Raw genomic sequence first — 12,782 nt, forward strand, 5'->3', positions numbered from 1 at the left:
CAATCGACCTACGTACCAAGCCACAGTTTTGGGCATGTCTCCTGGAGCGTACCTCAAAGGGTAAAATACACTTGCAGATATAAATGGCCTTGAGTCAACAGCCCTTCAATGCTGAGAAGCTCCGCTTGCTCAGTCCCTTGGTGAAGAATAAAAAAAAATGGAAAAAGAGGTTGGGGGTGTTGGGGGGGGCATCCTCCCCTTCCACATGTAGCGTGGCGAGGAAAGACGAGGAAGCGCGGGGGGTCAGAGCTCCCGGTGCTAAGCTGTGAAAAGGCAAAAACGTTTGGCGGAGTAATTACACGCCACACTGCTTTGGGAGTGATTAGTGATAGTTGTCTGTGCCGACTGTTTGCAGCTCGCAGCCTTTATGGGGCCACGCTTGCCTTGCTTTGCTAACGTCTCCATTGCATTTGCATCAGGAGACCGGCGAAGGAGTTGCATGTGTCAACATAAATAGTGTGAGCTCACTCGACCTGAAACATGCAATGTGTTTTTATGGAGGAGCTATCACAATATTTAAGTTCCACCAAGCTTTTTACTTGGAAATACAATTAGCAAACAAAAAAGGCGAAGTATCGTCGAATGACTAATCTATAGGCCTTTATATATACATTTATGTATTTATTAATAAACAAAGTTATTTAAGTGTATGTATTATTTTGTTAAAAAATACTAAAATTAATCAATTAATTGTGTTTATATTTATTTATATTTTATTTATATACTAGTTATTTTATTAGTATGTACCCTATTACTGTACGTCCGATGTAATGGCACACAGTGATAAATTCAAGTTGATAACAGAATGAGATGAAATGATTGCGAAGAAGAGCATAAATCCTTTAGTTTATCCGTGTAGCAGATGTTTATTTGATGTTCCAAATTCACGTCGACATTGCATGCACTTGATTACAGCAACAACAAAACAAATCTTCATGTTTTTCTTGAGCTTGCTGCCTTTGAAACAGCTGCCAATAATTACGTAGGCCATCAAAATCGGTCCTGAGACTTACAAGAAGCGTTTGATTCGAAGGTTGAATGTCATGTCATTTAAGCATTCATACCTCTTTGAAAAAGTGTATGAAGAGAGGGGTAAGCTAATGATTAGGACAACTAAACTCCTTCAGAATTGCAAATTAATAATAATAAACATCATTCAGCTTACAGGTGTTAAACCCGTGGCCCGGGGGTCATATCTGGCCCATTACATCATTTTTTGTGGCCCACTAAAGCATAAGTCTATTGCTCAAATTTGTTGCTAAATTGTCTTCACTTTTAATCTGTCGAAATAGTGCAAGCAAATCAATTTGTTGTGGATTTGCAATAATGTGATTACACATCTTTATGGTTTCACTGTCACAACAGCCACCTAAGGAACTTAAATGTGGTGACCGAAATGAGATTGACACCCCTGCTTCACATACTCAGTGAGCTGACTAAGTCTCACACGATAATCGTGTTATGAATTCCAAATTTTGATTGACTTTTGATTTACTTTACCCAGCTAACCCCACGGTACTCCAAATAATACCACTTTTGAGGTTCCAATGTATTTGGGATTGTAAATCTTTGAGTGGCACAGCTGAGTGGAAAGAGACATGAAAAGTTAGGGGAAATATCTTAAAACACCAACTAAATATGCACCAGGTGTCAGGAATTTTCTGCTTTGGATGTCGGACAAAACCAATCTTCACTCTTTCGAGGAAGACTTGGCAACGCATGAGAGGAACATCTGCGCCTTGTCCAAATTCGTCTGACATTATTTCGACATGTTTGACTTTTAAATATTCACTTACACCCGCAATTAGCTCTCGGAATTGAACGTTTATGGCAAAGATGGTAAAATATCAAGCGGTGAAAGATTAATAAATTAAAAATTTAGAATAACATTCGGCGGTATGTTTTGGTGTGATGATTGGTTGTTACCTACCAACCTACCAACCTTTCTGTAATAATCCAAGAATCCACAAGATGGCGCCAAAGCCCTGGATAATAGGAAAGTAATTGGTGTCAAGCAACTGTGTGGTAAGTGATGCATCTTTGTATGTGGGTGATGTGCCAAGTTCAGCCTGGTTTGTTGATGGAGAGTCTTCATCACATGGACACACATACACACACACGTTAAGTGCCGTTTTTTTCCAAAATAAAATGTCTTTAAACTAATATTAAAGTGTTATGGATCATATTTTGTGCCTCAATTACTGTTAAAACTAAAATGGGGCGCCATGTTGACAATTTTGCCAACAGTCATGCATAACACTCCAGTGAAAAGGCATTGTTTGTGAATTGTTTTGTTTTGTTCAAAGTTTTGAGGGATTATAGTTTTAGCACCACAAGGAGTTAATGAAAGTTGCTGACTCAGGAGAATGAAAAGCGTGCCTATTTGAATTTCTAATGGCATTATGAAACACAGCTGGCAGCAAGCAAAATGGTAAGACGACACCGTATCAAAGAGTGTCCTGAGCAAAATAAACAACAACAATGCGGCTGCTGTGGAATGCAAAAGAGAACATGACACCACACCTCCTCCAAGCCCAGCAAACCACAGTTTAAAATAATAAAAATCAATTCTGAATTTAAACAAACTATTCTGCAACTCATGTTCCATAAAACTCCCTTTGCATATATTGTAGGTATAGCGCTATTATAGTTTTGAGATTTTTAACATTTTACTGTATCTAAATTAAATTAAATTTAAAAAATGCATTTTTATTTGTGACAGCTAAATTAAATGTAAAATGCAACTTGAAGATCTAATTTGAAAACGTTCAATTGGGTCCCAGTGACGGCATCTCGCCACATCCAAGATAGGAGAAATGGTGGCGGGGTGATGTCAGAGTTCTACCTTGAACACAACAGACAAAAGAACAAAATTAGAAATACTCTTGAAGGTGTCAGTGGCCTGTTTAAATGACAAAAATGGAATGTGTGAAGGTTTTTCCCAGCCTTGTTTTTGGTGACCGTAGTGGTGGTGGGGGGTGGCGTGATGTCAGATGGCGGTGGCATATCGTTTACAAGCCCCCTCACATGTCTGCCCTCTACTTAAAGTCAGCTCTGCATTACAAGCCTATTAAAAGCTACTTTTAATTATGCCTCGAGAGCTCTCGCCAGATGAACTTCCTTCGTATGGCATGTGTGCACTTAGGAGTGGCACCGATTTTCTTCATTTTTTTTTTTCTTCCGGTGGTCCAATTAAAGGCCATGTTGACAGATTAAGGCTGCTTCTGGTTTTGTGCTCCAATAACACATTTAGGGAAGATGATGAGCATGGAGTAGAGATCAGGGGTCTGGGGTGGGGAGGGCTAAAGAGAGAGGAAGAGTGGGTGAACCCTGAGGGATTAATGTGTTTACATTACCTGGGCTGTGATCTATCACCAACCTCGTCAAATTTCATTATGCCTCACATACAGTTACTCTCCTTTTTTCCGATTCCAGTTGGTGCAAATGTGTGCAGTGCGGTGGTTGTTAGCATCTCGAACAACAATTCACATTCACATCCATGGACACATTCACACACATATAATCAACACATTTTATGTTTCACAACACAGCCTTTAACTTTTTTTTTACACTTGTATGCAAGTTAAGAAAGTTAAATATACAGTGCAGAATGCTGGCTCACCTTCAGAAATGTCTTACTGACAATTTTGTGGAAACTACATTTCCATCATGACTGAATCACATAATTTTAGTTGGCACTTTAGTCTTGCTAAACGATGGTTAACTTGTTTTTTCATTTGTATGACAGTTAAGAATGCGAAAAATCACCATTCAGATGATTGACTTGCTGGCAACAATACCATTAACCTACTTTTGAATTTATTATAAAACAAAAAAAAATCTTTTTAGGGTACTGCTGCTATGTGGTACCATATTTTGGTTTGGTTTTAGTGTAGCTTTATTTTTACACGTATCATATACATGGTAAAATATTGATTTTACAGTTAGCAAAGCTTTTATGATGGGTACAATATGATTATTTTATTTTCACAATTACAAAATAATTATTTTGCAAAACGTCCCTTGTTTGACTGTATTTTGTCTCTGTTGTGTACGTCTGGCATCATCACATATGAATGCTGACTGCAAGGCCCAGCCCGGGAAGGCGCTCCCATTCACACTTGGGCTTCATTATAACCAATCAATATTCATTTAGTCAGCCCACCTATTGACTCCCTACCGAAATAATATTACAGGTCATTTGTCACGTCACCGAGCAAGGACAATTAGATCCTTTATCCTCCCCCTAAAAAGTGGATATTGAGTAAGTCAGGATAACACCCAAGTGTAAATAAGTATTTTCTTCATAAAACACTATAGGCAGGGAGAAGAAAAATCAATAGCTGCTTCCTGTGATCCATCTCAAGCGAATCAATCATCGTGTGTGCAGCAGGGCGAGCAAGAGGAGGAGGATGGCGGTGGTCTGCAATCTTTGGCCGATACCCCCTAATTTTGGAGCCGCTTCTCATAATGGGGTCATCATTTCATCACTTAGTGCATCCAGCAGTCTGCCATTCAGCCCCATGAGGGTGGGCGGCGCCATCTGATGAACGCCATACATCTTCATCCAGGTCAGTAAAGGAAAGGAAAAGCAGATCAGAAAAGCGCACTCTTTCATTGTAATTCACAAAACAGTACGTGTGAGTCAAATTCATCTTCATAGATCTGATTTGATATATTTATATATATAATCATTGAATAATATTAATCCTCCCTCTAGCATTTCAATGGTCAAAATAATTAATGATAAACATAATACAAATGAGTATTCAAGGCAAAAATAAGTCACATCAATTTAGATCCCCCAAAGCATTATTTTGGATTGAGGGAGGGGCATTTAAGAGGGGGGGGGGGGCTGAGGGGAACTGTTTTGAATTTCAATTGACTTCCAAATGGCAAAAAGCCCTCAGCTAATACATCAAAGAAAAATTGGTGTCAACTAATCGGTTTAGGACAAAATCCCATGAATACTTCAAGCATTTTTTTGTGCACCACTTAAAAAAAATCACATTCATATTGGCTTCTGATGCAAGAAAAAAGTTTTCAAGGGTGCACAAAGTAATGAATTAAATATAGACTACTCAAGCATATAAGCTATCAATTTAGAAAACAAAAATACACACTCACCTGTGTGTGTGCAGTTGTCACAATGACTCCCCACTGTATGATTAATGCAATTAGCATTTATGCAATAAAACTAAATAAATAAAAGGTCCTATTCCGATGAGTCTTGTATTGGTGTCAGCATCATGCTGCTGTGCCGCGCTGTCATCTGATCATTAGGCGCTCCACTCGCTTTTGTTTAGCCCTACCCTGCTCCTCTCTCCGCTTTTTCCTTCTTTTTGAAAAGGCTGCCTCCATTCCTCCCTGTTCCTGCGTCATCACTCTTTCCCCCCTTTATTTGCGCTGTAGATTTTTTTTTCACCACGTGATCACCAGTCGCGCGCACACACTCTTTAGCAGCGCCTACAGCGATCCCTTTCGGCTTAACGGGGACTTGAACTAGACGGCAGAGGCAATCCACACACGCGGAGAAAATACACTGCTTTGAATCATAATATATGATCATATTATATTAAAGATAATACAGTCCACCCCCCGAAATTATTTTTTTTTTACACCATTCGTACGCGCTAAATCAAGTAAATCTGATGAATGCACAAGATTTTTTAATAAAGTATATTAAGATGCATATACTATTTCTCTTTGCCAAATTAGTTGCGTGGCCAATCTGACAAACAATAAATTATTTAAAAATAAACGGAATGATAATGAAAAACTGAATCATGCATGTGCAATAATCAAGACAATTTAACAAATAAAATAAGAATAAATCTTACAATACGTAGCATAGCATTTCCAAACTAACAGGCAGATATATAACAATTGAAAATAAAATTGCAGAAAAAATAAAATGGGCTATTTTGTTTTAAAGCATAAATGGACCCTAACGAATGTGCGCAATCCGTTTAAATGCGACGCACCGCTCTCACACACCCTGACACACACTTTGGTAATTACTGCCACACGATCACACTCACGAAGACGCACGCAAGTACAAGCGTACTTCCACTTGAGCACAGGCAAAGATACCGCGCACAAATAAAACAAGATATATTTTTTAAAAATCCACCTGAATACGCATCGTTGCAGAATCTCAAGCTGTTTTTCTACGCGCAAAAACACACAGAAAGTACAAAAACGAATCAGATAAAGAGTGGATCAAAAAAATATTAAAGTACATTAAAAAATAAATCCTGGTTGTGACTCTCTCTCGAAAGCAGTCGAGTGGAGTGTGCAGAAAAAAATATAGAAATGGAAGAGGAAACAAAAAAGTTGCCAAGACTGGCGTGATGTCGCCATCAGAAATGAGCCGTTGCATTGTTCCACTTGGGGAGGGAGCGTGTGAAGACCAATAAATATATATATATAAGTGAGAAATGAAATAATGTTAGTTAACGCGAGAGATGTTGGAGAGCGAGCGAGCGAGAGAGAGAGAGAGAGAGAGAGAGAGAGAGAGAGAGAGAGAGAGAGAGAGAGAGAGAGAGAGAGAGAGAGAGAGGGGGGGGGGGGCGCTTTGAGCGAGCGCTCACTCCACTTTGCAGTGACTACACCCCTCAAGAGGAGGGAGGCGGAGGAGCACGGGGAGGAGGAGCGTGCTGTGCAGCGAAGTAGGCTCCTCAATTTCCAACTTAGCATCTTGGCATACGCGACTAGATTTTCCCATGCAGGGCAGGCGAAGCCCCCCTAAAAAGTCTGCTTGACGGCCGAAAGCAAAATAGCTACGCGGACACCAGAAGAGAGGATCTGCAAGAACTTTCACCCAAAAAGAAAAAGAGACAACTGCAGATTTTTTTTCAGGGGGAGGAGCAGGAGAAGGAGGCAGCAGGTCTCCACACACGGCTGTCTCTATGCGCCCATGAGAGGCTGAGGAGGGGGGGAAACAAGCAAGGAAAAAAAGCTCAAAAGTGGAGGGGAGACAGTGTTAAACTTGCCGAAGCTATGGCTTACCCTCAGGGCTACTTGTACCAGCCGTCCGCCTCCCTGGCCCTCTACTCGTGCCCGGCAGCCTACGGCACCAGCGTCATCTCGGGACCCAGGACGGATGAGATCGGCCGCTCGTCGTCAGGCTCTGCGTTTGCACCCTACGCCGGATCCACCACCGCCTCCTCCGCGGCGGCCGCCGCCGCTGCAGCCGCAGCCGCCTTCAGCGGCGCTTCGCCCGGCTACAACTCGCACCACTTGACGTACGGCGCAGACGCGGCGGCGGCTGCGGCGGCCACTTTTACCTCGTACGTGGTGAGTACACGATTTTTATCTGTCAAAAAAAAAAGTTTCATTTGGAAGTGATCGATTAGGAAGTCATCATAGAGAAAAGTTGTCATTTAAACGTGTGGTGTATTTTTGGGGGGAGGGCGTTGATTAGTGCTTTTTAATGGGCGAAAGGAATGCATGCATTAATTAGCATCATTATGTTCATTTTTTTATTCTAAAATTTTCTTGAACAAGAAAATTGTTTTTCTTTATTATTTTGCCTTTTTTTTTTTGGAGCGTTCACCCAGCATGTTGGCCTGCTTAAAACCAAAAGCTGACACGTCATATAGTTTTTGAGAAGACCATAGTTTGCATATTGATTTTTTAAAAACACAAATAAAACCATATCAAACGGATATTAAAGTCATTCAAATCAGCGTTATGGCGCATTAAGGGAGTGCATGAATATTTCTGCATTGTGCTATGCAGAGTTCCCCCTACGACCATTCGACGGGTATGGCCGGCTCAATCGGGTACCACCCGTACGCAGCGCCCCTGGGCTCTTACCCGTACGGCGACCCGGCCTACCGCAAAAACGCCACGCGTGACGCCACCGCCACGCTCAAGGCCTGGCTCAACGAGCACCGCAAGAACCCGTACCCGACCAAGGGTGAAAAGATCATGCTGGCCATCATCACCAAGATGACACTGACCCAGGTCTCCACCTGGTTCGCCAACGCCCGGAGGAGGCTCAAGAAGGAGAACAAGATGACGTGGACGCCGCGCAATCGCAGCGAGGACGAGGAGGAGGACGAGAACATCGACCTGGAGAAGAACGATGACGACGACGTGACCCCAAATAATAATAACAACTTCAAACCCAGCGGAGACAAGACTCAAGAATCCTCGGATACTGAAGCAGGTTGGTGGTGCACATGCACGCAGTGGGAGAGAGAGGGGGAGAAAAAAAAAAAAAAACCATCAATTTTTCATCGCAGTCGTTTCTACTCAGGGTGCAAAATTGATTGCTGGTTAATGGCAGTGTATTATTTATAATGGGACAATCGCTTTAAATAATAATCACCTTGAACTGCCCTCGTTTGACTTGCCAGCGCATGAAAGTGCTGCTCATGCAAAGTGTTTAGCACGCCATTTATCTCCAAATGCATAATAACGGTGGATTGGCCTCATTAAAAGCAGAATTATGATTATTGTCGTTTGTTTAGTCGTTTTTTAAATAGCTTAGACTGAATATTTAAATGATTTTTATTACGCATCTGAAGGTTGTTTGCGTCATGCCCTCGCAGATGCCAAAGCACTGCACCCAGGGGACGTAGGCTGCGATCGCTTCAAGGAGGACCCCCTGCACCCCAAGGACGCGGACCCCCTCCTGAGCGACTCCGAGTCTAAAGAACCGGAGGACCCGCAGGAGCGGACTACTGACTTGTTGTTGGATTCTTCTTCCTCTTCCGCCTGCGGCGGCAAGCCTACCACTTCGTCCCCACGCGCGGCGGGGGCTCCTTCGTCGGACCTAAACCACGCGCCCACCTCCGTCATACACTCGCCCCCTTCGGCCCCCAAACCCAAACTGTGGTCCCTTGCTGAAATCGCCACCTCGTCGGATCGCTGCAAAAGCAGCGGAGACGCGCAGCAACTGCAGCGGAGCGAGCAGCAGCCTTGCCCGGTCGTCATGGGGCCCGCGTCAGGCTCCCCTTCCCGATCCTCCCCCGGCGTTCTGTCGCGACCCCTTTATTACGCGTCGCCCTTCTATCCGGGCTACACGAACTACCACGGGGCCACTTTCGGACACCTCCACGGCTCCGGCCCCAGCAGCACTCCCTCCTCCACGGCGCACTTCAATGGATTAAACCAGACTGTATTAAGTAGGGCTGAGGCTTTGGTGAGGGAGAGCCACAGAGTGAGAGGCCAAACGCAGGTAGAGCTTTGTAAAGACCCTCCTTACGAACTGAAGAAAGGTATGTCAAACATTTAACAGCTCCCAAAAAAATTGACTTCTTTTTAATTTATTTCCCCCCCAAAAAAAACACAGAACAAAAGAAAAAACCCCAGTTACGTCTGAACATTATATTCGCTCCCATTCATTGAAGAAAAACGGTTTAGTTTCTCAACGAGTGTAAACGAGAACGGTCTTAAGGCTGCAGCCGAAGTTATTTGTATTAAACATGTATATTTAATGTAGCATTTTTTTGTATTTAAAAAAAAATGGACGACACGCTATCTTTGAAGTAAATTATGGAGAGAGGAAAAACTATATAAATATATTTGTGCAGCAGTTATTTTGTGGGTGCAAATGTGTTTCTATAAAAAAAAAAAGGGCGGTGGGGTGTGCACCTGACAAGCGCGTCAAATTCTATTGCACTTGAGGGGGTACCTGAAAGAGACCTAATTTAAAGATAAAAAACAACATTTAACGACTGCCCTTTGGTCAAGATTCCTTTAATCACATCAAACGAATCACATTTATTCTTATTAAAAGTTTCCAAAATAATAAACCGTTTAAAGCCAATTACCTCGCGTGTTTTACGCGGTGCAATCAGGTGGCGGGCCAAGGTAATGAGCTCGATTTTATGCCGAATTTAGACCTCATTACTATTGCAGAGGGAGGCTGTTTTAAGAGAGAGAGAGAGAGAGAGAGAGAGAGAGAGAGAGAGAGAGAGAGAGAGAGAGAGAGAGAGAGAGAGAGAGAGAGAGAGAGAGTGAAACCGTGAATAGTGGCCCCATTAATGCAAGGCGAGGGACACACTCGCTATTTTTAATGGCTGTTTGGACACACACACGCACGCACTCACGCACACACACACACACACACACACACACACACACACACACACACACACACACACACACACACACACACAGAGAAAGGAAAAAATAGGTGGGTGGGTTCTTGTTTGTCACGCGTGTCGTGGAAACTCTTCCAACTCCTGCAGGTAGGTGTCACACTTGCCCCTGATTTCACAACAGGAGGTCCCTCTGGTTCTGGTTCTGTTGGTGCTGCTTGCTATGACATTGGGCTTACACACAGTAATGTTATAATAATAATAATAATAGAAAAATATTATTATTGCAATAACGTTGTCGGGACAATAATATCTTATAATATCATTTATGAATGATGACAACTCGAAGATAATTTCAATAATTTCGAATGTCCATAATTTTAATAATGACTATATGATTGAGCAAATAAATACCAAACAACATAAAAAATAATTAAAATATACATTTGTTGTTAAAAATACTGCTTTTTATTTTCTACTATTTGTTATTTTTTTCTATAAAAATTTGTAGACAATCACTGCTCCTGCTATCGGATCAACCCCCCACCCCAAAAAAAGGACAAGGAAAAAGCAAAACGCATTTAACTCTTGAAGTTATAATCGTAGATGCTCACTGATCTGATTTCTCATAAGATTTTGGTCACGATGCCATGCATGGGACTAAAAGTTCTCCTATGATCATAATAATCTTGACGATTATTACATGGATTAAGACAACTCTAAGAAGAAAATTTAAAGAAATTATTTACCTATTTTAATTCTTGTTTTTGTGCAGGCACAGCCTCAGCAGCAAGGCCTTGAGCGCGAACGCAACCGTTAATAAATTCGTTATGTCTGTAAATATTTAAAGGACGCAACCAGTATTATGATCATCATTATTAAAAAAAAAATATTTGATTGAAATTCCCTCCAGGCTTTTAACATGTCACAGATTGGCTCGCGTGCGCGCACACACACTCACCAACGCGCAATTATGTGTGTATTCTTCTGTCTATTCCCAGGGGCTTCAACTGCTCTGTGGCATGTGCTCTAATTTATCGTCATCGTTATTATGGTTATGATTACCTACCGTTTTTATTATTGGAGGGCCGAAACTGCTGCTTTTTTTTTTTTTCTGTGACAAATTGTGCTTCGCAGAGGGTTATCTCCACGCCCTCTGTGAGGTGTAAATCACATGACGAGAGGGGTGGAGGGAGACAGCATGACGTTTACATGTCAAATTGGTTGGCGTGAAGGTGTGCGCAAAATATGCATGATTATAATTAGTCAGTGCAAATTTCCCCTTTTCTCGTTTTGTGCAGATTCAGTGCAGTGTACATTTATTAATAATTTGAATTCTTTTTTTTACACCTAAAATATATTCTCCAGCTGTAGAATATAATAAAAATCAAGCCAATATAGTCACTCTCTAAATTAAAGTGAAGGTTAAAAAAAAGATGAAATGTTAGTATATGGATTGACATTCATAATGAAAAAGGGGGGGAGGATCCAGGAAGTGGAATGTTAGATGTTGCCCTCGTATAGCCTTAAGTCTTATTAGCTGGTGTTATTATCTTTGAAGTGCACACAATGTTCTATATTACTATAACACCATCTATGAACTGTGTTAACATGTTTTAAATGCCACCAATAATTCACAATGGTTCACTATTTGAGTAAAATTAACCCTTTATATACAGCACTCATCAAAATGATTGGCAAGTGAAAATTGTAACCTTGGAAAATTAGTGTGACACTATTTTTTTTACTTCATTATAATTTATAATTGTGGCGGTTTGCTTGCTTCTCAGTGTTCAAATCTTGCCTGTGGCCTTCAGTTTGCATGTGCTTAGTTGTGTTTTCTCCCACGTGCCACAAATGTACACAGTAGGTTCATTGAAAACGTTCCCTTTTCCATAGTTGTGAATGTTAGTGGTTGTTCGTATGTGCCCTCTGATTGATGGCTGACCAGTCACGGGTGTACCCCGCTAATTTCACCAACCCGTAACCTTTAGGGCTTTATTATTTTATCACTTTCATTGCCTTTTCCTCCATGATTAAATCACACAGCCTTAATTTGCGTCCATTTAGGCTCAATTTAAAAATCACCAAACGTACTTCCTTGCCTTTTAAAGCAACCATGGAACCTGTTGATGGGCCGTGTTTGTAACTATGACAAAAGGCAAACGCAAGCATGCACGCTGGGGTGAAATGCAGGCGAAATGACATGACGGATTACTCATTGACTCAAGTGTTGCCAAATGGGGAATGCAATAATGTTGTAATGGAAAGTCTTCAGTTGAATTGAGTTTCAACATCTCAACAGTCACATTTTCGTTTCTATGTACTGTATCAGAGCTGCTGCGTAAAAGGACAAGTTGGATTAAGGATTATGGAATTGCAGCGTGTTGTGTTTTGCGCCGTTAGCGCTTGTCCTCATTCTGGGTCACAGGTGAGTTGGAGACGAAAGGCTGGGTGCACATTAAACTGGTCAGGAGCACACATCCGCATTCAAGCACAATAATACACAATTTTGAGTCTTCAATAAATGCAAGCATGCAAACTCCAAACGGAAAAAAAATGGAACTGTGAGGGTGATGTGCCAGCCATTATTCCGCTAGCTTCTTTGATAGCCTTCAAATTTTGTTGATTACCATGTAGTTAATTTCATGTAGGTTCAATTTGGGTCCCCGAGCCAGATTTTGCACACCCCAAAATTTAAAATAACTCCACACTTAAACTAGGGGA

The 12,782-nt window shown here is 41.6% G+C and overlaps 1 protein-coding gene and 1 long non-coding RNA gene across 2 annotated transcripts; one reads left to right on the forward strand and one right to left on the reverse strand.

The window, feature by feature from the left end:
• Nucleotides 1-846: 846 nt before the first annotated feature.
• Nucleotides 847-6,392, reverse strand: LOC119120792. Its single transcript, XR_005097576.1, has 2 exons — nucleotides 5,128-6,392; nucleotides 847-4,561 (listed from the first exon to the last, which is right to left on the reverse strand). It is a non-coding gene; the product is annotated as an uncharacterized LOC119120792 (long non-coding RNA).
• A 230-nt stretch (nucleotides 6,393-6,622) lies between these two features.
• irx5a (iroquois homeobox 5a) lies at nucleotides 6,623-9,551 on the forward strand. Its single transcript, XM_037248050.1, has 3 exons — nucleotides 6,623-7,299; nucleotides 7,744-8,176; nucleotides 8,562-9,551. The coding sequence occupies exons 1-3, from the start codon at nucleotides 7,003-7,005 to the stop codon at nucleotides 9,245-9,247; spliced, it is 1,416 nt and encodes a 471-aa protein (XP_037103945.1). The 5' UTR covers nucleotides 6,623-7,002; the 3' UTR covers nucleotides 9,248-9,551.
• The last annotated feature ends 3,231 nt before the right edge of the window (nucleotides 9,552-12,782 follow it).

This window comes from Syngnathus acus, chromosome 3, assembly GCF_901709675.1.
Source record: "Syngnathus acus chromosome 3, fSynAcu1.2, whole genome shotgun sequence".
Classification (NCBI taxonomy): domain Eukaryota; kingdom Metazoa; phylum Chordata; class Actinopteri; order Syngnathiformes; family Syngnathidae; genus Syngnathus; species Syngnathus acus.